This window comes from Haliotis rufescens, unplaced genomic scaffold (assembly GCF_023055435.1).
Source record: "Haliotis rufescens isolate VD_foot unplaced genomic scaffold, xgHalRufe1.0.p SCAF_10, whole genome shotgun sequence".
Taxonomy (NCBI): domain Eukaryota; kingdom Metazoa; phylum Mollusca; class Gastropoda; order Lepetellida; family Haliotidae; genus Haliotis; species Haliotis rufescens.
Genome location: NW_025963780.1, coordinates 17,375,284 through 17,402,896, shown reverse-complemented (window position 1 = coordinate 17,402,896; position 27,613 = coordinate 17,375,284). Strand labels below are relative to the sequence as shown.

General features: G+C 37.6%; 1 protein-coding gene across 1 annotated transcript; it reads left to right on the top strand.

The window, feature by feature from the left end:
* On the top strand, positions 1 to 27,613 carry LOC124110712 (carbohydrate sulfotransferase 14-like). Its single transcript, XM_046470060.2, has 3 exons — positions 1 to 134; positions 575 to 618; positions 26,413 to 27,613. Exons 1-3 carry the CDS (start codon positions 20 to 22, stop codon positions 27,583 to 27,585), a joined length of 1,332 nt encoding a protein of 443 aa, XP_046326016.2. The 5' UTR covers positions 1 to 19; the 3' UTR covers positions 27,586 to 27,613.

The window sequence follows — 27,613 nt, the reverse complement described above, 5'->3', positions numbered from 1 at the left end:
TTGTGTTGACAGGACGAGTATGTGGCGAGCGCGGATGAAATGGCGTGTTCTGTTTCCTTTAGGAATTACCTTTCTTGCTGGTCACATGTTCGTTACGTTTCTTCAACTTCAGTCTATCAATGAATCGGAACGTTGTGAGTGGATTTTTTTTCATTACAAAGCTACTGATTGTAGTTTTAATTATGGATTAAAATTTAGGAAGTATGAGCAATGTGCACTACAACCTTAGTACGCATATGATTCTTAAATACTAAAACTATCGTATATTCTAACATATTCAAACATAACCATCGCATTTTTTTTATCAATTTCCTTGAAAAGTAATAACCCCAAACAACAATATCATAAACAAAAATACTTTCTTAATTTATAAAGAGAATATATCTTCATACGTTTACCGAGGGCCGTCATAAAGCTGGGATATTATTAGTGCGGCGTTAAACAACAAACAAACAACGTATTTTGTCAACTGAAATATTTACATCAAAGTGTTACCTGACTGTTCTGTTTTAAATGTATAATATTTGTTAACACATACGTTTAAGTTATCCTCTATGTTTTATACACTTCACAGCACTGAAGAAAAAAAGTTCGGAACTATTCGGGACCAATCACGAGGTACGTGTTGATATAACGATTCTTGCACACAGATAATGATCATATATTATTGTTGACAATTACTGTCATTTTCCATGTCGTTGTTTTAATGACTGAGTAGGATTTTACACCGCTTTTTGTGAGTGAGTGAGCTGGTTTTAACGTCTCGTTGAACAGTATTCTGGTTATATGACGGCCTGTCAGCTTACACTACAACGCAAAAGTTGAAAATTGTAAAATTTCGAATAATCCGCGGATATTACGCGGACGTTGCAAATAATTCGCGAAAAATCAGCGGATATCCGCGGATTTCTGGGAACTAATATATTGCTTTATTGCACTAATTAGGTGTTTTATGGGACTATCACGCCGTCAACGAGTGGCGAGCCATGGCAATAGCCTCCATACAAGTACAATGTATACCATGATGCTTCACTGAATGGATTGCAGGTACATGTAATATATGATAAATACATGTAAACACCAGTTTGCAAAATATTCCTGCTATAATAATGCTAATTTAAATACTAGTATTCCTATTAACATGAATATTTTATTTATGATCAACTTGCATCGTGTCTCTAGTCTTGTGCAAATCTACATGTATGCATTTATGTACAAGCATAAACTTATGCAGTGGTTTGATAAATACCACTTTGACACCGGGTATATCACAGTTGATGTATGTACATGTACTTGGTTAAAAAACACATACCATGTGCATGTATGGAGGGACGGCCTGATTAGAGTGGCCCCGCAGTTAACGTTAAAAATAATATGAAGTGCATTACATTAAAGTGCAATGTTTTAAAATGTCGCGGAGTTACTGCAGAGTACCTGCGAAACTGATTGCCCCTTTTATGGGACACATTAGTTTTATGACCCGGCACAAGCGAGGTGTTGGAAGGTTGTCCTCCCAGATCGCCTAATTTCTCTCAGTGTCTCTCAGTGTCTCTTGTTCAATTAGCATTAGATAAGGTTGAGAATTAATTGTGTTTGTTTCAATACATCTTAGACTGGTGAGCCATCTGCAACAATACAACATCTGTAACAATTAATCACAAACCGTCAATCCCCCACCCATGGCCCCGACAGCTGAATGTCCTCCTATTTTTCACAAATTAAAAACTACCAGCGGCGGTACAGGAGCATATAATCAATGTCATACAATACAGAACAAGAGTTTGCCACTAACGTGGCTATATCCCCCGCCCCTGTTCTAACTTGGTGCAGTGATCTTGGATATCCATGTAATGGCACCCACTCAAGCGGACGATATAGCAATTGTTAGTCCAGTATCAGCAAATCTGCAGAAGATGGTGACCATCTGTGAAAGATATAGTTCAGATTGGCGGTTTACTTTCTCTCCTTCCAAGAGCCAGATTGTCAGATATAGTGACAGAAAAGCAGCTGCTTCTAGTGTTGTACTTTATGGACGTGATATCCCAGTGACGAATGAGTTTAAGCACGTTGGTATTAAATTGAACTCTGAATTTAACTCATGGGAGAGAACTCTGGAGAGCTGTTCGAAGATGATAGCATCAGCCATGGCACTCGTCAAATCGGGACTGCATGAACGCGCTCTAAACCCCATGACAAGCTCAAAACTTATTAAGGCAGTTTGTATTCCAAAGGCTATGTTTGGGTGTGAACTCTGGTCGATGATTCCCAAGGCAGAAATTCTGGCTTTAGAAAGAGCACAGAGGTCCATTCTCAAAATGGCACAGGGACTTCGACGTCATACTAGGTCTGACATAGGTAATGCTCTTCTCGGCTGGCTCCCCATCATTTATCAACATCAGGAAGCGATTCTTTCTTGGCCATCTCTGTAACTGTTCTAATCATCTGCTTTCTAAGAAGGTTTTTATGACTCGTATCATCATGTATATGCATAAGTGTTCATCCACAAGTATGGGCTTTGTCCCGGACATATGTCGCATCCTCCACAAGTACTCAATGTACTGTCATCTGGAGGCATTTCTTAGTTCCGGTACATTCCTGGAACGGAATATATGGAAAAGAACAGTCAAAGAAGCCGTGAATACTTTTGAAGTACGAGCATGGCGGGAAAGACTTTCATCAGACCCTGACACTGTGCACTTTAAGAGTATTCATCCGAATGTGACCCCACACGTGGCGTGGAGGATAGCTAGAGAGTATCCTGAGCTAAAGGCAGCTGCCTGTTTTGTTGTCCACATGTGTGCGATGTGGAGACCGGGGAAATTACATGGTACCTGTACACATTGTGGTATTAACCACCATGACTTACTGACTCACGTACTGTGCCACTGTGTGAGTAAGGAAACAATAAGAGAGAACTTATGGTGTGACATTGTGTGTATAGGTCCCGTTGACATCGGGGTGAACTCCACAGCAAATCAGACTATGATCTTGTAGCTTGTTTGTTGTCCTGTAAGCCACCTTTGGATACTGATCCAGATACCTGTCGCTCTTACTCACGAAGTGTAATTCGAGGACTCTACCGTTTTCAATATATGGACGGAAGTTACTAAGAAAATCCGTTACCACAGTGGTATATGGTGGTATTCTCTGACAATGTAATTAGTGTCATGTAATTATGTTTAATATTATACCTTGTAACTCTCCTAATAAAAGTAAAAGGAATAAAAGTATATATATATATCTGCAACAATACAACATCGGTAACAATCAATCACAAACCGTCAATCCCCCACCCATGGCCCCGACAGCTGAATGTCCTCCTATTTTTCACAAATTAAAAACTACCAGCGGCGGTACAGGAGCATATAATCAATGTCATACAATACAGAACAAGAGTTTGCCACTAACGTGGCTATATCCCCCGCCCCTGTTGCAGAATTTATGACATCTAAACAAAACCCTAACCTTTTTTAACCGAGGTTGAACTTGTCATGGAAATTGTAAAAAAGAGAAGAGTTTGGAAACTAAGTCCATCTTGTTGCCATGGAAACGTACAGCACGGGACCTGTGACACAACTGGTAGAACAACAGGGCGAGACATTTTCCTTTTATATCTGTGTATATCATTCTCTTCATTTGAGAAAGGCAAAATTTACTGATCTCTCTATCTCAGTGGTTTAAGATTCTTTACTCATGTGCAAGCTATACAACGCTGATATTCCCACTTAAGAGCAGTGTTGGTTTAAGGCTTAATCAGCTATGACTTCCCCGTTGCTCAACGTTGGCCTACTCCGGGAGAGCGCATGGATTAGTGATCACACAGATAAGGCAAGCTGGGCTCACTAGTAATTAGACAATGTGGGTATTAATTGGTTTAGGAAATTAGGCGATCTGGGTATACTCCGCTGGAAGACAAGCTAGACATCTACACCCCACATGATTACCACTATTCACATTCTAATTTTATTCATAATACCACTTGAAACTTTACAATGACTTCATATGTTAAGTAAGATAAACTGAAAGAGAACAATTGATAATGCATTATACAAATAAGGAATGTGTCTGTCATCTTGCATATTTAGATTAGAATGTGCTCATTCGAATTAGGAACGAGGGTAATTGATTACTGAATAATTATGTATTATGGATTATACAGTAAGAGTTTTATATACATGGTGGGGTCCAGACAATTCCCCAAAATAGACAATTCCAAATACTACTGCGTATAATATTAGAGAAGATTACCAAATGGTTGAATGCAAGTAAAATGCAAGAGAAAACAGGAACTATTCAATTTCGCGTTAAAGTCAACCTTATCTTAAAATGAAAGGAATTGATATAAATGAATTTGGGTATAATATTTCAGTCAGATTACTATGGTATTCTCATATTGACGATATAGTTAACAAGTTAAGCCCTATGATAAATAAAAAGCGTCGTGTGAGAAAGCCCTGATGGAATGATGATTTGCGTGTGTTGTGGAATGACATGTTTTGGTCAGTGATAATTAGTGTCTCATAGGCCTGTATGGTCGGATATTGCTTGCATATTTTATGCTTTTATGTCTGTTTCATCGTGTATAGCGATATGTGACACTTAAATAAACTACTACTTCTTCTTCTTTATTCTACGTCAAAGAAGATCAGAACCCGTGTATAATTACAACATCCTCAGGATAACAATTACAACGAAGTGTGCAAATAAACACACATGACCAACATTATTATTTCAAGTTCATGCATGTAAATATAGGTATATTAATATATGTATACTATGCACCAGTATGTTTATATTTATGTATGTGTGTTTTTGCGTTTTTGTGTATTTGTGTGTGACCTGTATATTCGCATCATAATATTTGCAACAGTAGGTACACTTAATCTAAATTTATCATTTCATGTACAGTTTACTCTTATTAATTATTATATGTCCTTTTAAGGGAGAGGTGTTTATTATAACCTGTTCACCAATCCCATTCCGTTTTTAAAAAAATAAATATTGTTAAAAATCATATGTATCTTTTTTCAGTTTGTTTTCAAACGCGGGCGAATTGATGCATGCGTACTTGGGAGAAAAAGATGAATTACAATTCCAAATATCCCCAAAATTGGCCTGGCGGGCACGTGTGCGAAATACGCATAAAGTCGGAAAGCAGCTCTCTCTCTCTCTCTCTCTCTCTCTCTCTCTCTCTCTCTCTCTCTCTCTCTCTCTCTCTCTCTCTCTCTCCCTATTTCTCTCTCTCTCTCCATCTCTCAAAGTCGAAGAATTGCAGATAGCTATAAAACGACTAAAACGCAACAAAACAGCAGGTATTGTTTTATTGACAACGTAACGTAACGTGTTCCTTAACCGTGTTACCTTGTTTTATCGTCGGGTGTAATTCCTGAAGCATGGCAACAAAGGATTTATAAGACGAGACGAAAAGGTGATGCCCTCGATCCAAATTCATATAGACCCATTACAATTCTGAGCTGCTTTGGCAAACGTTTTACAAGTATTTCAAACAATCGACCTGATAAATTCTTAGAGTGTAATACTATCCTTAACCCATCTCAAGCAGGTTTTAGAATACATTTATAAACCCTCGATAATATATGTATATAATTGTATTCCTTGACTGTACTTTTGTCATATTATATTGTATTCTAATTCTGGAGCGGTATTCAAATAAGTTTTTGCTTGTTTACCAATCCAGTTCACAAGTTGCGAAATAAATATGTTTAAAACATAATATTTTTATTATTGATACGCTGATGCACTTAATGAAAAAGCCTTTGATAATCTATGGAGACTCGGGCTATGGAAGAAACTACTTCAAAATGTAAGCTATTAACGGTAGATTCTTTATACTGGTAAACAACATTGCACAAATATAAGATAAAACACTTAAGATAAAACATTGAAATTTATATGCGGTGACGATGAACCTGAAGTCGTTTGCGATTACAATTACCTGGGAATTCAGCTTCATAGGAACCGGCGTCTACAAGGTTCAATCAAAGGTTTGGCAGAAAATGGTTCAAAAGCGATGTTTTCCTTACTTTAAAAAGCAAGATATATTACTCTTCCACTCGACTGTTTTGTTCTCGGCCTTCGATGTATTTTCCTTTATGGCTGCGCAATATTGATATATGACCATTTTGAAATCATTGAGAAATAACAACTTATTACAAGGCTCAGGAACATCACCCAAAACTTTATTATTTTTGGCAGATAAGGAGGAATGCCACTTCGTTTAAAGGTATATAAGAGAATGATAAACTTCTGGCTTAAAACAGCAGCTAGTGATCAGAAGCTCTCACACTTTGTTTATGATTATGTTTATCATGATTCAAGAAGTAATGGGCATAATAATAAGTGGTAAGAATGTGTAACTAGTATACTAAACTGTTGTGGGTTATGTAACGTGATTGATAATCCTTATTTAGTTACAACTACGTGACTTACAAACCGTGTCGAAGATACTTTAAAGGACCAGTATCTTTAAGAATGGCGGTGCAATAACATATCTAGTTCTTAGTGAGTGAGTGAGTGATAATGGTTTTAGACCGCTTTTAGCAATATTCCAGCAATATCACATCGGTTGACACCAGAAATAGGCTTCACACATTGTACCCATGTCGACATGACGAACGAACGCTTTAACCACTTGGCTACCCGACCGCCCCTAGATCTGAAGGCAATCTATATTAGTATATCAAATTTGAGCTCTCATTTGAAACATACTTCCTACTTAATCAAAACATATCTAGCCCCGTATTCAAATTTAGAACTTGTTATCAGTGTTTAATTAAGTTTTATTTAAATGTGAATTCTTTACTCTCTATAGCTCTCTATATAGATCTCTACACATCCCCGTTTATTATTGTAAGTTCCCATATACCCATAAATTGGCAAGGCTATTTCCCAACAACAGCACTAAACACTTGATAAATTTATCTAAATTTATCTCTATGCACATGAATTAGTTCTAAGACCCTTCATACTGACGTTAATTTAGACATTTAATGTATGTACACAGTGTCTTAAATTGTTCTATGTATATTTATCAAATGTTAATTATTTATTGTACTCTTGTACCACCGTGGGTGGTTTTGAGTAAATAAATGAAAGTGAATCTGACATGGGTAAACACGAACCACGGTGACAATCAACAATGAAATACAACGATGTATCACCAGCAAACAATTTTATATAATTACATTGGATAGCATAGACAATAGTATTGATGAATACTAAAACATAATAAGGGTCCTAACACTGAAGGAGAGTGGATATGGTAATAGGCAGTGATCTCACCACGCACCAGAGGAAAGTACTCCAGGATTTGAGACAAGAAAGGCTATTACAAGAATGGTGCCCTTGTAGTTAAGGACTACCAACAACATTCAGATGGGCAGGATACAGATACTAATAATAAATAGAGATGTGGCCGAGGCCCGGATTATCGCTGTGTTACTACATCAATTTCAGATTTTTTGTTCTGGAACATTTCCGGTATTAATAATAAACTTCAAGACAATGAATTTGTTTTATATATCACACAGTTTGACTTTATTGGACTCACAGAAACATGGGCTAAGGACTGATTTTGATCAACAGCTCGGTGATTACCAGCCATATGTTTTGTCTGCAGAGAGATTGTCATCTTTTGGGAGATTATCAGGGGGGATTGTAGTACTTATTAGAAAGTCTCTAGTTAATTATGTCAAAGGTCACATTATTGGACAGAATGTGATAGACGTTATTTTGGATAAATTGGTATTTAAGCTAGAAATATATGTATTTGTAGCTTGTGTTTATGTCAATCCCGATGGGTCAACATGGTACAGGGGGAAATCAACAATATGTGGAATAAGTTTACCTTTCTGAATCCTTGTTAGATGTTATGCAAAAATATGGCGATATGTTTATCATGCTTGGAGGTGACTTTAATTTCCGAACCGGTAATGAACCCGATGCTACAGAGAGTGTTATTGCTGAAAGGCTTGGCATTCAGGAACCTTCTGATATTAATGGCAATATGATCACCAAGTGTTTCTCTTGTGATACTACTGTTAATCGCCTTGGTAAGATTTTACTAAACGTATGTAGTGCCTTGAATTTGTGCATCTTCAATGGCCGATATGGATCAGACGCGGCAAAAGGTGACTATACCTTCATCAGCCACAATGACACAAGCGTAATCGACTACATTGTTGCATCCCCTTCATTGTTTATGTTGTGCAAACAGTTTGACATAGTTGCAAATAGAAGAGAATCGACCCATATGCCAGGTTCATGTTCATTTCATGCACGTGCCAATTCTGGATCGAGAGACCGTGAGCGTGTTGCACGAGACCCAGGGGACAGCTACCGCTTTGTGTGGAACGAGGACAAAACTCAAACTTTTAGAGACAGTTTACTGTCTACAAATTTTATTTCAATGCTTGACAAGTGTTCAGATTTTATCGCTTCAGGTAAAATTGATAAAGCAGTTGAGGTATTTTCAGATGTTTTATGTACCGCTGCGAAAAGTATGAAACACCCTTTTTATATTTCTAGAAGTAAACAGCCATGGTTCGATAAGGACTGTGAATACCACCGCTGTGAAAGATATAGGCTTCTTAAGGTTTTCCGATCACTAAAGGATTCGTCATCACTTTGTAATATATTAAGGCAAGAAATACTTATACACATGTTATCCGTGAAAAAAAAGTTATATCAAGACAATGTACAGAGTACCATATTTGGGGCAAATTTGAAACGTTTGTCTGCTACCACTGTTCGTCCTAAGCCAAATATAAATATTGAGCAATGGTTTTCACATTTTAAGGGGTTGTTCGATTCAGAAATGGGGGATGAAGATAACACTGTACCAGATAACAATTTTGATGACTTAACTCAATCTATCTTAGACTCGCCAATTGAACAGCAGGAGGTAATTGAAGCAATTAACAAATCGAAAATAGGCGAAGCTGCCAGCAGTGATAAGCTTATTGCTGAAATGTTCAAATACGCATACGATGTGTTAGTTCCCTATATTACCTGTCTGTTTAACGTCATATTTGATTCCGCATATTTTCCGATTTCCTGGTCGACTGGCCAAATTGTACCATTACACAAGAAAGGGGATACTAATACACCCGATAACTACCGAGGGATTACAGTATTAAGTATTTTTAGCAAGTTATATATTTCTGTTCTAAATAGAAGGTTGCAGTCTTGGTGTGATGCCTATGATAAAGTTGTGGAGTCGCAAAGCAGGATTTCGTTGTGGCTATTCCCCAATTGATAATATGTTTATTTTAAGTCAGTTATACAGCGTTATCTGGGGAAGAAGCGAGGTAAACTATTTGCTTTATTTGTAGACTTCTCCAAAGCGTTCGACTCTATAAACAGATCAAAACTATGGATAGTTTTGAATAACAGTGGTGTGTCACCTAAAATGTTTAAATGTATACAATCCATATATACGACTGTACGTTCCTGTGTAAAGTTTAACAATAGCTTCTCAGATGTATTCGATTGTGACTTGGGTGTCCGTCAAGGCTGTGTACTGAGCCCGTTTTTGTTTTCATTGTTTATCAATGATTTAGCTGTTGATATTGAGGCCAAATGTGAACCCGGAATTCAGCTCCATCCAGACATAATTCAACTATTCCTGCTTCTCTTTGCTGATGGTGTATTTCTTATATCAGATACTGTATATGGCCTCCAAAAACGCATCGATGTACTCGATCACTATTGCCAGAATTATTTCCTAAAGGTAAACCTTGATCAATCGAAAATAGTAGTTTTTAAGAATGGTGGAGTACTTTCTAAATCTGAGAAATGGTAATTTAGTGGTTGTCAGTTGGAATGTGTATCATCGTACAAATATTTGGGAGTTGTATTTTCAAAGAATTTATCATGGTCGAAACATACTTACAATGCTTCATTACAGGCTAAACGGGTATTGTTTTCGGTTCTAAAATCCCTTTCATCACTTAAACCTATTCCACTGAAACTATTTTTTTAAATATTTTATACTAAAATTGCTCCAATTATGTTATATGGGGCTGAAATGTGGAGTTTTGAAAACTGTAAAGAAATAGATAATATCCATGTACTTGCTTGTAAACGTCTGCTAGGTGTTAAAACGTCTACTCCAAATCATGTTGTGCGAGGAGAGTCTGGAAGATACCCACTGTACATTTCTGCGTATAAACGCTGTATAAAATATTGGTGTAAACTTATGTCCCTCCCAAATTCACGATATCCTAAGAAAGGTTATGATATGTTATTTCAGCTAGCCACACATGGTAAAACTAATTGGGCTACAAAAGTCCAAACTCTTTTATACAGCCTTGGATTTGGATATATATGGGAGAACCAATTTGTTATTTGCCCCGAATCACTTATTTCTGAATGTGAAGATCGGTTAAAATTTGCTTACGAACAGGATTGGCATTGGTCTTTAACAAATAGTTCTAAAATGTTCCATTATACACTTTTCAAAAATTCATTTAGTCCAGAGTTGTATTTGTCTGCTATCACTATAAACAAATTTCGTGTTGCACTAGCCCAGTTTCGCTGTAGCTCCCACACTCTCCACATAGAGACTGGTAGAGACGTTAATACTCCACGAGAGCAGAGATTGTGCAATAGTTGCAATCAAAGATATGTCGAGAATGAATATCATTTTTTATTAATTTGTAACGCTTATGAAGAACTTCGTCTTCAGTATTTACCACAGAAGTATTTTGTACAACCTACTTTTGTTAAATTCAATATGCGTATGGCGGTAAACAATGAAACTGTTATTAGAAATGTTGCATCTTTTATATACCATGCTATGAATGTTAGACTTCAAACACCAAGCCTATAGATGTTAATGATGGACCAAATATTGTACCATGGGCTGCTGGCCTACACATTCACATGAATAAAGAACTGAAAACACTGAACCTTGAGGGGTACCGGTAAGCACAGGTTTAACATTCGATTTGTGTCCATTAATAACTGTATGTTGCTTTCTACCAGTTAAGTAACTTTGAACCATTTTAAGAGAGTCCCTTTTATTTCATACTTGCTTAATTTATGTATCAAACCTATGTGCCAAACAAGATCGAAAGCTTTACTTATATCACAGTATATTGCCTTAACTTCCTTTCCATCATCTAAGGCCTTGTCTATGAAATCTTAAAGATGGGTTAGTTGGTAAGCAGTTGAGTCGCCGGCGGTAAACCCGGATTGCAAACTAGAAATAACTTGATTATTCAAGGAATGATTGTGCACATATTTTAAGACACACTTTCGACAGGCAACTTGTGAGCGCGATCGGTCTTTAGTAACAACAAGCATGGACGTCATTTTTCTTGTAAATTGGGATAACTGACGACTGTTTCCATGGCACAGGAAAGATATGTTGCGACAGAGATAAATTAAATAACTTTACAAATGGTTCCGATAAAATAACAGCTAAGGTCTTTTTTTATACGATATCATATCAGGGCCAGTAGGTTTCGATACGTCAAGTGTCAATAATACATCCTTTTATTCTTTCTCAAATAAACATATTTGCCCCAGGGAATAAACATTGACCGAAAATGCGTTATCATTAATGACGTCATCTAAGTCTGGAACTGATCTACAAAATAATCATTAGGAACATCAGCTTTATCAATATCGTCCTCATGTTGCACTCCGTCCTGTTCTATGGGGAAAAACTGGCGACTACGTTTTCTTAATGTTCCAAGATCATTTTTGATTCGTCGCGACCAAGTGTTCTTACCTTGTGTTGTGTTTATAATATAGTCAATTTTGGAATTAAACTCAATTTTGCATTTTCGAATTTCAGGGATGACTAAATTACGTGAGCTGCTACATTTGTACGTTTTGCTCTCTTGTGAATCCTATTCCGCTATCAGTTGTTGTTTATTGGAGCTATTGTAATCATAGATAGTTCTCATGAAGGATCTACTTTTCATCCTTTGGTATTTTAAATTAAATACTGAGCAATGATCACTGCAAAACTCAAAACATGCTGACCAAATCTGGACATGAGGCAAATTCTAGGCCAGTAAGTGTAGAAGACGTACTCGTTATCCGTGTTGGATCCGTAATAATTTGTTTTAGGCTGTAAAGTCTTTTCAAATTATCGATATGTATGCCAGTATCACTGAGTTGACATTAACGTCTCCCAATGCAACTACTTTAATATTATCATCAACAGCTAGAGAGACCGACTGGTCAATCAGGTCCCAAAATGAAAGACTTAAAGTTGCTCTGTAAAACGTACCGATTAACAATTTCTGGTTACGTGATGTAAGTTGAACCCAAACTGCTTCAAGTCCTGTACGTCTGTCCTGTGCAATAAGTGTAAAGTATTCCTAACTTATACTGCAACTCCAACACCTAGATGGTGATATCCAAGTGATATCTCCTGTGGGAGCCAGTTTTAGCAACTAGGCAATATTTTTAGAAGCAACATGAATTTATTATTATAACTATTTTGCAAACATTAACTATTTTAAAATATCAAACTGTCTGCTGGTGGATGAAACTATAGCTCTCAGCATCAACTTTCTTTATAATTCTAATATTCTAAACAGCAAAGATGAACAAATAAGAACTTAAAGTAAAAAAACAAGTATTCGCGATTTAATTACTTTATTTTTATGGTCTCTGCTCCAAGACTGTACTGAATGATATGTCCATGGATAGTAATTCAGTCCTTTTGAAGACGAGATAAGCGGACAGCCTTAGGACGCAAGTATTTTAAAGGGGAATTTGTTCTTATTATTTATATCACCCAAAAATTAAACTAACAATTTTGCAAATCTTAATATCTTCTAGTAGTCGGTATTTTATCGGATCTGAGGAGAGACTGTGGTGTTTGAAGTTGCCAGAGTATATTCCATTTAGAGGTGCTGTGCTGACCATTACGCTGGACCATGCCACGTGGTCATAGCTGATGATCAATGACCAACAGATAACTCTAACAGATGACGCATTTTAAATGTTATTAAAAAGATTAAACAAACAGATCTACTCACAGCATATGCATTTATATGTAATAGTTTAATACATAACATCAAGATTTTAATTTGCATATATCAGAGCGAGAATTAATTTTCTGATTGTATTTAAACATTTATCGTTCTTGTTCGAGCTTTAATTTGGTCTACTTTCAATCATATTTGTAATATATTTATAAGAAATGGTCTGATTATACTAGCATATCCATATTGCCCTGTGCGGTTCCACTGTCCACAGCAGGCCTAGTTTCAATAACAAGGCAGATGGTGGTCAGGGGGCTGCAGAGAGGGTCGGGATGGTTGAGGAAATATAGGCCTGGCTTTTCAAATTTAAAGAACTTTAGAATCTACATAAAATCCTTTCGATAACGGTGGAATGTGATTCCAGTTATCCAGATAACAGTTTATCAAAATATGTGTGACAGGCAGACAGGAGATTTGCAATTGGGATCTACTGATGAGGGCGAGAGGACTATGATGATTGGAATAACCTCTTTGTTAATGTGAAAACAGATGGAGCGTGTTTCTGCTGCCCGTCTCCTCATCGCAAGTCTCTTCCCACTCTCTGTAGTTAGCCTTGACCCATGTCTTTACTGAATGATAGGTCCTTGGGGGTATAGTAGTTCTACCCTTATTATAGGCAAGTCTAGATAAGTGCAATCATCACCTTGTGCGCTGAAAACTCTGCGCTGCGATATTTTGTTCATTGATAAGAGTTAGCGAATGTGTCATTACCGAGTGAACGTGAACTACACGATGATTCTGTTTTATACGTACATATAATTCCCTAATTAATTAATAGCAATAACGATTATCCAAGTTAATCGGACCTCTTTCTAGTTAATTCAAATCATGATATCACAATTAAATGTTTGCAACAAATATTGATTTCTCTACCAGATAACAGAAAACCGACTTTCTGTTTAGTCCTTCATCAATTTGATTCTTTTGTGTCTGTTATCCGTCGATGCCTTGCCTCTGCGTTGTGCCTGGACAACCCTACGCGTGTTGCAGTGAATCCGATAGGCTGTATGTGGGCGCCCGCGTACATCCGTGTGAAAAACGACAAATACAAGGGATATTTTCACTCTCATGTATGCTCGAAATTACGCACATTTTAAGTGTGAAGAAAAATGCAGCATAAAACAATGTATACCGAAATAGGATGATGTTCAATATGGAAATGTTCAATGTCACGGAATGATTGTGATAGTATCCATTGTTAGTTTCTCAATATGCATTGTAGTGTGTCGACGATGCATCTTGGCCAGTATTGTCCCTAGCAACCTAAGCTTGTCGTGCGAGGAAACTGATGCTCGAATGGATTGGGTTGGTGGCGTGTCAACGTGCTCCGACGGGGCGAATCGTTGCTCTCAGTATAAATCACTGGATCGTTTGACCCGGACTCGATTGTTTACAGACCGCCGTCATATAACTGGAACATTGATGAGTGCGGCGTTAAACAACACACGCACACTTTTTCAAACGGGATCGCTGGAAGCTAGAAGCCATATACATATGTCGTTCAAGCAAGCTCACTCACTCTGTTTCGAATATTCAGAAGAAAATGTATGAGGTGAGATATCAGATTTTTACAAGCAGTCGAATGAGGAGGTTAAAGGACCCCTCACTGATAAGGTTCTTTTCGGCCATTTTAGACAATATAACCACAAGCCAGGGCGGTAGCTCCGGTCAATTGAAGGGCCAAACTTGACTTGTTATTTCGGTTTGAGCGCACTGACTCACGTGAATGTTTCTCCATGAACACAACCAACAGGGGAGCAAAACGCAAGTCCACAAGTAAATTATGGCAATTATATATCGTATCTTGGAAAGGCAGTAAAATGAAACATTTTGAATGTACGACGTCGTGTATACAGTATTCATGATTCGGAGAAATATATAAAAAATTGCTTTCGAATATAAAACATGGATAGACCAACCAGGAAAGATATCGATATCACATGTTACCGCTGATCCCTTTAAATTCCAAAGCACAATGGAATAATTGTGTTTGATAATACCAAGTGCGTGATCATGTGCATGTTCATTGGAGTAATGTACATACAAGTCAATTTGATTATTATAAAAAGGCGACAGTGGAACGCGGCCTCAACGTTAACTATGATTGCCTTACTTGTCATCGATGGACAGTGAACGACAATTCGATGTAATATAAATAGCTTCATAGTCGGAATGATTTAGTCCTAGAAATATCTACAAAATAGTTTGATTTCCATGCCAGAACTGAGGCAATCTAGACTTGAGTTAGAGTCCTTTTAAATTTATTCTCTAGGATCTGGGAGAGACTATGGTGTTAGTAGAGGGAATCCCGCTAGGGTCAGCCTGGGCCAGTGTAATCGGATATTTTGCCGAGTCTCTACTTTAAACTGTTGGCGGACTAGAACAAACTAGGACACAGTACTGTTCCAGCATTACATATGTGATTATTACTTTGAAGTTAAAACATTTAGGAGCAGGCTGGTTTGATATTGTTATATCATAATTAAAATTATATTACTAATCCTAAACTGAAGTAGTCCTCTACACTATACATTCAATGAAGCATTCTATAAACATATAATATTTTTATTCAAATAAACCTACATTTTGCATACAATTAACATTCGCATCCCATAATATTGTTAAATATATTTATTGATGTTAATGTTTTTATTTCAGATTGGTCGCAATACATGTATCACTTTAGTTTGCTCTAACCACTTGTTAGAAGTAGTGGCTGACAAAGGGTTTTTGATTGATGATCTTCTTCAGTCTACAGGTGCTCATTTGATAATCCCCCCTTCCTCTCAAAATCAAATGATTATCTGTTTTCTAGAAAGGATGCAGAAATCACACAGAAAATATCTAGCCTACGTATACATGTGGAGAGAGCTATCAGAAGAGTGAAGGAATACCATATTTTTGATGGCATAATTCCATTAACTATTGTAGGATCAGTAAATCAAATTTGGACTGTTTGCTGTCTACTATCAAATTTCAGGGGCTCTCTTTTTTAAGTGAGGCAAAGAGATAACTTATGAAACATAACATGGCTTAATGCCTCTATACCGACAGTCTTGTAAATAATCATTAAAAAGAAATGTGATTATTGTTGACTGGTAAATTACTTCAGTATGGTTCTTGTGTCATAGTTGAATGGCATGGTAATGGGAGAGCGGAGATATCTTTATTTCCTTGTATTACTTATACATTCATGCTGAAACAGTTCAACTAAAAGTTTTCAAAACTGAAGTATGTCAACACCATAACAATTTGATTATTCGTGAATATGTGTGTAAATATCTTACCATGGTTACATGTATAACACATTAATTGTCAATGTCTCATATCAGAGAATTAAAGAAATTCATTCTTCATGAAGCACATTAATTACAATGTCACTTGGCTGATGTATGAATCACACCAGAACCCGATTACTAATGTAAAACTTCATTACCCATAAAAAAGACATTTACGGGTTGATATGTGTCAGTATTTATGCCACTGGAGTCTGCCTGGTTTCCAACTGTACAGGCTACTTGTCAAATTACTTGAAACAGTTGAAGTGAAACAGGTCAAATTTGGTTTTCATTTCATTGCAAAATTCCTCATTGAAATATATTCTCTCCAAGTGGTAATCATCTTTGCACCAAACAAAGAAATCGACCCACCTGGCCCCAGTGAGTAACATCTGACCAATTACTTGATGATAATGCTGGAATGTTTCTTTGAGCTTGTATGAACCCTGATATGTTAACTTAAGGTTGTTGATATTTGATATGGATTGTGCAGTGGAACATTTGATTTCTGGCAAACCCCAAGGGTCACTCTCTGTCTGGTGAAGTGGCTAGATATGGACATGTATGGTTAATGACAATTCCACAAGCATAGTCCGGCAGAGAGGACAAAATCCAAGAATTGGGGGATAAAGTTTTTTTATTGCTGGATTTGTTTAAGTACACATTCTAGGTTATGAAATTGACTGATGACACTCTGTCATCTTTGGGCATTTTAAAATATTCAAGATGGCCGCCAAGATGGCCGCTAAAACATGAAAATATCTCTTCCGTGCTAATTGTATGGAATATGGGACTACTTTTGGTGCATATCACTATTGTTTTGCCTTCAACATATTAGAATATGTTATTCTTAATGAAATAGTTTCATTTGGAAATGTAATTAATCAAAATAATAGGCAATATTGTCTATGAAAAACCCCAAATCAGTATATATCGTTATATATACATTTGTTATTATATTATTCAGTGTCAACTGGGATGCTTGTGGATTTTCTAACGATTGTTAATGTTCTATAGTTACAAAATAAGATAAATTCCCACTGCATTTTGAAATCAAATTATAAAAAACAATAAAGATAAATAAAAATAATAGTAACCTCAAAAGAGGTGCAAATAAAGCAAAACCTATTATGTCTGTTATACACATGGTTATGTTAAATTGTGTTAAATACTTTTAAGAAATTCATGCCAAAACAAACTGGGCCAAAAAAGATTGGGCCAACTTTTTTTGGAAAAAAAGATTGGGCCAACTTTTTTGGGAAAAAGAATGGAACAATTAATGACTGGTCCCTTTCAATAGCTGCCTCAAAGCTTGAACTTGACATCTCAGCATGCACTGCAAACACGAAAACGACGTTTTTTTCCGTATATGGTCATTGGACGGAAAAACGACTAAAAATTCATTAAAATTGATTAATTGGTTAGCGTCTAGAAAGTGTCCGGAAAAGCGTCGAGTTTTTCAAGCGTAAAGTGGACGGAAAACGATGCTTTTTGCTCCGCCTTGTACAACTGTTAACGGCCAATCAGATGGCGCGCTGGTCCCCCGACGCACGTGATGCTCAAGGCTTCTTTTCGGAAGCATTAGGTTTCGTATTTATGGCATGCCTTGCTCTAGTATCTGTCGCGCGCAGTGCAGCGAGATTTGCTGATTAGTCAGTTTTAGGATATGTAACATGGAAATGGAATTCAGACACGCGCCAAGAAGTCAAACCAAACCATGCTACCAAGTTTATTGAGATAACATATCCCTCCGCTATGCACAGTTACCTCTATCGGATAATGGGTTGTGTTTCATATGGTTATAACAGTAACTAATTTTGTAATGTGAAGTTTACACGATATACGGCTTTTCCATAGGACGAGAGGTGGGTCACATGACGTTTATCAGGTGACTGTATTCTTGAAATTACGTAAACTCTGACTACTTCCACATTCCTGGGTAAAACCCTGGGAATTCCCAAGTACGAATTCATACAGAAGCGTTGTTTTTCATCATTTAGACCCTTTAATTTTGAACGTAGCGTCTTAGCATACTCTGGGATAAGTCATAGAGTTTGGTTGCATGCCCGTTCAAGGATACCCATCCTAGAGAAAACAAACAACCCAAAAATCCAAACTATCGTAGTGACAATCTACAGCAATCTATGAATTTACCTTAGTATCTATTTGACACATCTTTACAATCTCCTTTCAATGATCGGCCAATTGATCAGTGATGACAAAGGCTTGAAATCGCCACAGGTTAATTAACAACTTCGGAAATATCTCCCGTCACGTTTATCGTGTCGGCCATTTTGTACTTGATGTAAATGTATTAAAACGCTCTGTCATTGTGATTGACTTACTGAGGTAGTTCTTAACGGACCTTCTCATCTAATGAGGATATTTTTTGGAATACATTTCTTGTAAACAAACTAAAACAGATGTTCCTCGCTTTCGGGGGAACTATTTTATTCCGGAATGGCCTATTAAAGCTAATAGTAAGTCAAGGCACAATGCGTGTATATGATCTGTTATTATATGTGTTTAACAAATACGGTTTTGGGCGTTAATAAAATACACTGACGCAAGTATATTCTAGTCAAATCAATTGGATAATTGAATATGCTTTATTTTACATATTACATAACATCACTACACAAAATTTGGACAGTTGCAGTAACACACTACGGTGATCGCATTAAACACCACTTTGAACAGTATTTTAGTTATATCACGCTGTATCAGACTGATGTGGGATAAAAATCCGAAGTGGTTCAGGCCATCCAACGGGTGTTCGCGAAAGGTGAGCGTATTCTGCCATACAGGTGGCACCCGTCACAAACACATGCAAGGACAAGTCAATTGTTCACCTGAACAAAGCACGGAAACACACAATGATGCCCGTCCTCACTATTACTGAGCATGTAAATTATATTGTCCGTCAAAAACATGGACGAGTATAAGCAATATGTTCCTACAGGTAATACATGTCATACATTTGACAAAATGTATTGGCTCAGAGCATTATTGTTCATCACAGCGTATAGACTCGGCATGCAGATGAACTCATCAGCGCATTTTTACACTTTATCTTTTAACTGACATGTTAAACTTCTATTTCATAACTCAGTTTTATTTGCACGGATCACTATGGAATCTTGGAAGGGACATTGTCGCGTTGTCGTATTGACGCATTGACGCCCTTACAAAAACAAGCAAAACGTGTTGAAATTAACCAAAGCGCGACAATTCGACAACGCGATATTTTGGCCATTTGTCGCATTGTCGCGTTGTCGCATTGTCGCTCTTTGAATAATCTTTTTCTATATTTTACAAAAGGGCGACAATGCCGTAACGCGACATTTTTCAATGTCAAAATATGTCTCGTTGTCGCATTGTCGCCCCATCACAAATATGTATAAAAGGCGTAAAGTTCAGTTAATGTTACAGTTAGGAAGCGGTAACCAAGTTATATCTGTCGTAGAAGTTCAACTTGATACATGTACGTCTTGAATTGAAAACACAAGTCCGTCCGCGAGTCCATAACGTTTTATGGTGAGCTCTTCTCTATAAGTGCTTAGTGTTCAACTCCCAGTTTCAAACACGTTGTACCTCATCAACAATCCACATTCCTCTAGTGCAGTGATAGTCCGGAAGATTATTACTCTTGACCGTATCAGACAACTGACGAGTGCACGCCTGACCTGTGACCTCATTACACCCCCCATGAGGTGTTTGCAGAAGGGAGAGGGGCAGGAAATGTGTGCTCCAGCCCAGCGCGGAGCTCGCGACACACTGTATACTGCATGTTGTATACAGTATATTGCAGTTGATATACTGTATACTGCATGTGATACTGATTTGCGGAAAAGCTGCAACTTTCAAGATTCAAGATTAAATTTGCATTTATTTCATATACAACAGACCGCCGTCATATATCACTGGAATGCTGCTGAGAGCGGCGTTAAAACAACTTGTTTTCATAATGGAGTGCTGCAGTCATTTTAAATGGAACCGTATACATGTGTTGTACCAACTCAATCACTCTGTTTCGAATATTCAGCAGCAAAAATATATAATAACCAGCTGTGAGGAGAGATATAAGATTTTTATAAGCAGTCAAATATGGATGATAAAGGACCCCTCACTGATTAGGTTCTTGTTTACTTAAGAGCAGAGTTGGCCATGTTAGATGATATAACGGTGTCCTCCCAGATCGCCTAATTTCTCCCCACAAGGTACCAAAATACAATTACGTGATGTGGGTATGCCATGCCTGGATGAGATTTATAATTAGGTAATGTGGGTAGTTGGAACAGTCCACTTTACTGAATGAAGGGATGACAAGACAGCCAGAGATACATAGTTTTACATATTTTAATCAACAATATATTATAACAAGTAGCCTCTATCAAAAACTATGGGTCTCTGTGTCTCTTGTTGAATTAGCATTAGATAAGGTTGAGAAATAATTTGGAAAGTGTGTCGCCATCACAAATCGTCAATCACCCACTGACTCATAGCCCCGACAGCTGAATGTCCTGCTATTTTTTACAAATTAAACTACCAGCGGCGGTATTTATTTAAACATATTTTATTTCGGAAAACCAAATCGATTAGGCACAAGTGACAGACTGACGAGGCCTTCTCCTATTACATTGTAGCTCCAGTGTCTGCTTCAACCAACTCACTAACCGTGTTATTGATGATGAGGAAGAAACCTAAACTGATTGTATGTATGTGAAGAAAACCTTGAGCCAATATTCATTTTTGAAAGTTCAGAATAATCAATTATCCTTAAAAAGAATGCCGTGCTTGTTGACTTTATAATGTTTCGACAGGCATTTTGCCAGTTATCTTGCTTATTTAAGAATCAAATTATGTTTTAAATGATACCAGTTCATTTAGAATACCATATTCTAATTAGTTGAAAGCAAAATATTAGTGATTTGCTCCAAAAGTGGTATCATATTCCATACTGTTAGCAAGGAAGCGATATTTTCATGTTTTGGCGGCCATCTTGTCGGCCATCTTGAATATTTCAAAATGCCCAAAGATGACAGAGTGTCATCAGTCAGTTTCATAATCTAGAGTACATCATTAAACAAATCCAGCAATAAAAAAACTTTATCCCCTAATTCTGGGTTGGGGGAAAATATTGGACACTCATCAGTCAATTTCATAACCTAGAATTTGTACTTAAACAATTCCAGCAATAAAAAAAACTTTATCCCCCAATTCTTGGATTTTGTCCTCCAATATTTTCCCCCAACCCAGAATTAGGGGATAAAGTTTTTTTTATTGCTGGATTTGTTTAATGATGTACTCTAGATTATGAAACTGACTGATGACACTCTGTCATCTTTGGGCATTTTGAAATATTCAAGATGGCCGACAAGATGGCCGCCAAAACATGAAAATATCGCTTCCTTGCTAACAGTATGGAATATGATACCACTTTTGGAGCAAATCACTAATATTTTGCTTTCAACTAATTAGAATATGGTATTCTAAATGAACTGGTATCATTTAAAACATAATTTGATTCTTAAAAAAGCAAGATAACTGGCAAAATGTCTGTCGAAACATTATAAAGTCAACAAGCACGGCATTCTTTTTAAGGATAATTGATTATTCTGAACTTTCAAAAATGAATATTGGCTCAAGGTTTTCTTCACATACATACAATCAGTTTAGGTTTCTTCCTCATCATCAATAACACGGTTAGTGAGTTGGTTGAAGCAGACACTGGAGCTACAATGTAATAGGAGAAGGCCTCGTAAGTGTGTCACTTGTGCCTAATCGATTTGGTTTTCCGAAATAAAATATGTTTAAATAAATACCGCCGCTGGTAGTTTAATTTGTAAAAAATAGCAGGACACTCAGCTGTCGGGGCTATGAGTCAGTGGGTGATTGACGATTTGTGATGGCGACACACTTTCCAAATTATTTCTCAACCTTATCTAATGCTAATTCAACAAGAGACACAGAGACCCATAGTTTTTGATAGAGGCTACTTGTTATAATATATTGTTGATTAAAATATGTAAAACTATGTATCTCTGGCTGTCTTGTCATCCCTTCATTCAGTAAAGTGGACTGTTCCAACTACCCACATTACCTAATTATAAATCTCATCCAGGCATGGCATACCCACATCACGTAATTGTATTTTGGTACCTTGTGGGGAGAAATTAGGCGATCTGGGAGGACACCGTTATATCATCTAACATGGCCAACTCTGCTCTTAAGTAAACAAGAACCTAATCAGTGAGGGGTCCTTTATCATCCATATTTGACTGCTTATAAAAATCTTATATCTCTCCTCACAGCTGGTTATAATATATTTTTGCTGCTGAATATTCGAAACAGAGTGATTGAGTTGGTACAACACATGTATACGGTTCCATTTAAAATGACTGCAGCACTCCATTATGAAAACAAGTTGTTTTAACGCCGCTCTCAGCAGCATTCCAGTGATATATGACGGCGGTCTGTTGTATATGAAATAAATGCAAATTTAATCTTGAATCTTGAAAGTTGCAGCTTTTCCGCAAATCAGTATCACATGCAGTATACAGTATATCAACTGCAATATACTGTATACAACATGCAGTATACAGTGTGTCGCGAGCTCCGCGCTGGGCTGGAGCACACATTTCCTGCCCCTCTCCCTTCTGCAAACACCTCATGGGGGGTGTAATGAGGTCACAGGTCAGGCGTGCACTCGTCAGTTGTCTGATACGGTCAAGAGTAATAATCTTCCGGACTATCACTGCACTAGAGGAATGTGGATTGTTGATGAGGTACAACGTGTTTGAAACTGGGAGTTGAACACTAAGCACTTATAGAGAAGAGCTCACCATAAAACGTTATGGACTCGCGGACGGACTTGTGTTTTCAATTCAAGACGTACATGTATCAAGTTGAACTTCTACGACAGATATAACTTGGTTACCGCTTCCTAACTGTAACATTAACTGAACTTTACGCCTTTTATACATATTTGTGATGGGGCGACAATGCGACAACGAGACATATTTTGACATTGAAAAATGTCGCGTTACGGCATTGTCGCCCTTTTGTAAAATATAGAAAAAGATTATTCAAAGAGCGACAATGCGACAACGCGACAATGCGACAAATGGCCAAAATATCGCGTTGTCGAATTGTCGCGCTTTGGTTAATTTCAACACGTTTTGCTTGTTTTTGTAAGGGCGTCAATGCGTCAATACGACAACGCGACAATGTCCCTTCCAAGATTCCATAGTGAGGGGGGTGTGGGGGGTATTCTGGGGGCGAATATATTTCGTGACACCGGAACTACTGTTGTAACTGAATTCAGAAATCTTATTAATCCTCGCAAACATTCGGTTTTAACACTAACTACGTAAAATCTGTCAACCTATCCACGCCGTACGCGTTATACTCTGATTTAAGATCTAAAATATATTCCTTAATACAGGCTACGATTTGAAAATGGTATCAGTGTAATACCAGTGGCTAGAATATCATGGTGCAACCAGGTTTCTGTTAAACATACAACATCATAACTATCTTATTCAGCACTGATTAAATCTACTTTAAAATCTACTAAGACTGCGTAAGTTTATATGTATAATCTTTATAAGCAAAGTAACCCAAAATATAGAGAAATGTGTATCATCTTCAAAAATTCAAATTCAAAAACATATCTGTATTGAACAGGCATCGTCAAAGCAAAGTGTACATGTAATTGTTACAATGGGGCTGGCGGTGAATATTAATGAAGAACATCTTGTTAAAAAGAATCACCGAATCTGATTTGCATAACTGATGACCACAACATATTGCAAAATATCAAAATAGTAAAAATGATACTACAGTATAACGTCATACTGAAGAGAAAACAAGAACAACACAGAGAAGTAAAATAGTACGTCATATAGAAATGAGATAAAGTGATCTGAGAAGGGATTCATACGTTATATACAACTTAAAAATATATTATTATGAAAAACGAAAGGAAAGGTGGGACCCCCACCCCACCCCACCCCCCTTCCACACCCGAAAATCAATAAAAATTAAAAATCAACAAATACCCCCACCCCCAACCCCACCCCCCACCCCCCCACACACAAGTAACTAAATCTAATAATGTATATTTAGATAAATTTATAACCCAGAAAAAATAAAGGCGAGGAAAAAATGAATAAAAAAATACATAAACAAATTAACACACAAACTATTGAACTGCATGGCAAGTATTTATAAAACGACCGAGGGAGGAAATATTCTTGGGGGGGGGGGGGGATTTTATTTCGTAGGTTGGGGGAGAGTTTATTTCGAGAGGGGCGGAACTGTACCGGTATATATTCGCCGGGGGGAGATTTTATTCTGGGGGCGAATATATTTCGTGACACCGGCAAATTATTCAGTTTCAGTTTCATATTGGTTTGCCTATTTGTTGGTTATATTCGACTGCGAAAGTAATATCAGTGTCTATACTTTAGCCGTTGCTTAGCTTTGCCCTTTCCTAATTATTTTGACTGAAAGTCTCAACGTTACCAACACGTTATTTAATGAGTAAAGCGCGTGACAGCTGCAAGCAACGTGTCACATCAAGTACCTGCTGGAAACAATCCGCGAAATCGCGCACGCACAGAACGGCAAATTAGGGCAAGGTATTAAACAAACTGCATGTGCAGAACGGTAGAATTCAGCAGTTCCTGTAACAACCACGAGCGACTCCAGCCTGTAATCTGTCACACGAGAGCTGACCAATGGAAGCTGAGAAATAAAAATACCGCTACCGCTGTTTCTTGATTGACAATGTCAACCAAGAAAGGGAGGAACTTGATTACAAGGTTCTCTGGCAGTAAATTCCAATGTCAAAAAACGACGTTATTTGGACGGAAAATCAATGGTTAGAAAGTGTCGAAAGACCATATTTGAAAAAACACACGACGTTTACGTGTTTGTAGTGGCAGCTGTTTCCCGTCCATATTCAACTCGTAGACATAACAAACACACTAAAAATGTGATCTAAGCCTTTTCAGATTACGGCGCACAAGTGGTGGAGGATATTAAAGATTTCATAAATAATTATATTCTAATTTCATTTTCTTATAACTTGAACATAAAAGTGAAAATATGTCTGATACAATGTAATTCATTTGGAAAAACGTTCGAAATCAAATTGGACGGACAGCAGACACAACATAAACAATCAAGAACAAATATGAATCATTGTACAGTTTCCATCGTGCAATGATTTGTACTTACATGAAAGTGTGTTAAACATCATCATCACGTCATATGAAAACGTCTAAAGATATTGGAATTCCGGGTGAGAATAGATCCACAGTTCCTCATGCCTGACGTCAGAGGTGTCTGACTTGGGGATTGGGTGTCCGGGCTTGCTTGAGTGTGTGTCATTTTACACCGGTGGGCACGGGAGGCCTAGTTGTCTAAGGCGCCGCAATTTGCTGTGCAGAGTTACGTCCCTTGGGCACGCCAGAAACCCATGATCGTTGGTTCGAATACCAGTTCGCTCGCGGTTTTCACCAAAGTGGTAAACGTCTGAGACCTGATCATGAATCACTTCGGGCTTTCCCCCCACATTAAGCTGACACACCGTTATATAACTCATCTGCAATTCTGTTCAAAGCGGTGTTACACCTAGCTCACTTTTTTTTGGTTTTGGTTTGTTGTTTTACGCCGCACTCAGCAATATTCCAGCTATATGACGGCGGTCTGTAAATAATCGAGTCTGAACCAGACAATCCAGTGACTTACATCATGAACATCGATCCACGCAATTGGCGAGTCTGAGCACCTGATCCCGTTAGTCGCCTCTTACGGCAAGCATGGGTTGCTGAAGACCTATCTCAGCCCGGGATCTTCACGGGTCACTAACTCACTAACTCATGGTACACCGAAGGTGTGAATCGTTGTTCGTGCTTCAGTCGATGGTTTCCCTGGTCCAGATTTGAATATGTTACAGGCCACGATGTTGCTGACTTGGTCGTTAAATAACATTCACTCACTCAGTCACAAAAGATTTTAAAAAATCATTATATCATAAAAATAATTATATATTTAGTACGTTGAAGATGTCTTCAAACCACGATCTCTCATTTCAGAAAAACATCCTGATGAAAAAGCCACTTCACGTGTGGCAAAATCACACGACGACACCCGAACCTACTGTCACACCCACGACGGCAACTCGACAAATTGAACATGATATGGAACGGGACGCGCAACATCTGCAGGACTTGCGACGGCATCAAATTGAGAGCGCATGTTCTGATGACGTCATTGGTTCTGTAGACCGAATAATTCAGTATGACAATATCTCCTACTGCATCACACATAAGGTAGCCTCAACGTACTGGGTCAGAATCTTCAGATATCTCTACAACGACACTGCTACAGGACATGTCAAAAGTCCCTTTGAAATAAGCAAATATGACACTCATTTGCTGAAATACAAATACATCAAGGAGATTACACTGAATTCAGCGACAGAAAGTGCCATAATGAACACTTTCCGTTTTATGTTTGCTCGTGAACCGTATTCTCGGCTTTGGTCAGTATTTATTGATAAGTTTATACTTCCAGATAACTTTTTTTGGAGGACATACGGTTCTGAAATAAAAAGGTTGAGAAAAGATGGTACAGCGAGGAAGTTGTGCGATCCTATTTCGTTTCCGGAATTTCTAGGGTATATTGCAAATTATGGAACCGAAAACGCTGCGAAATTGGATGATCATTACCGACCACTTCATTACGGATGCAACCCGTGTCAATTGAAGCCACATTTTATAGGCAAGCTGGAGACAATGGGTGCTGACAGTCGATATATCCTCGGAAAACTGGGAATATCTTGGGTCTCGGATGTACACAATCATGAATCACGAATAAGGGAAGAAATAGCAATGTTAATACAGTTCAACTACAAGATGCAACGCTATCTGTCATCCTGCGTATCATATAGCGATTTAGCAGGAAGACTATGGAAGGCGTTTAAAATCAATGGGTATATACCAGCCACTGCCGAATTGACTTTAACAGGTGAGACTTTAAAGAGGGGAGACGTATTTTTTGAGTATGTGTGGCGAGTTTTTAAGGCGGCAAATAGAACGTCGAATGTGATGGCGATGCAAAGGACGTCGATGAAGCTGCAGGCTTATAAAGATGTACACATTGACGTCCTTGAGGGAATTCAAAGGATGTTCAAATTGGATTTTGAATTATTCGGATATGACCCTGAACCCGCGGATATTTTCGGGCGAGCAGATTTGAGATATTGACTTGGTTCTTTTTATTATGTAATAAACA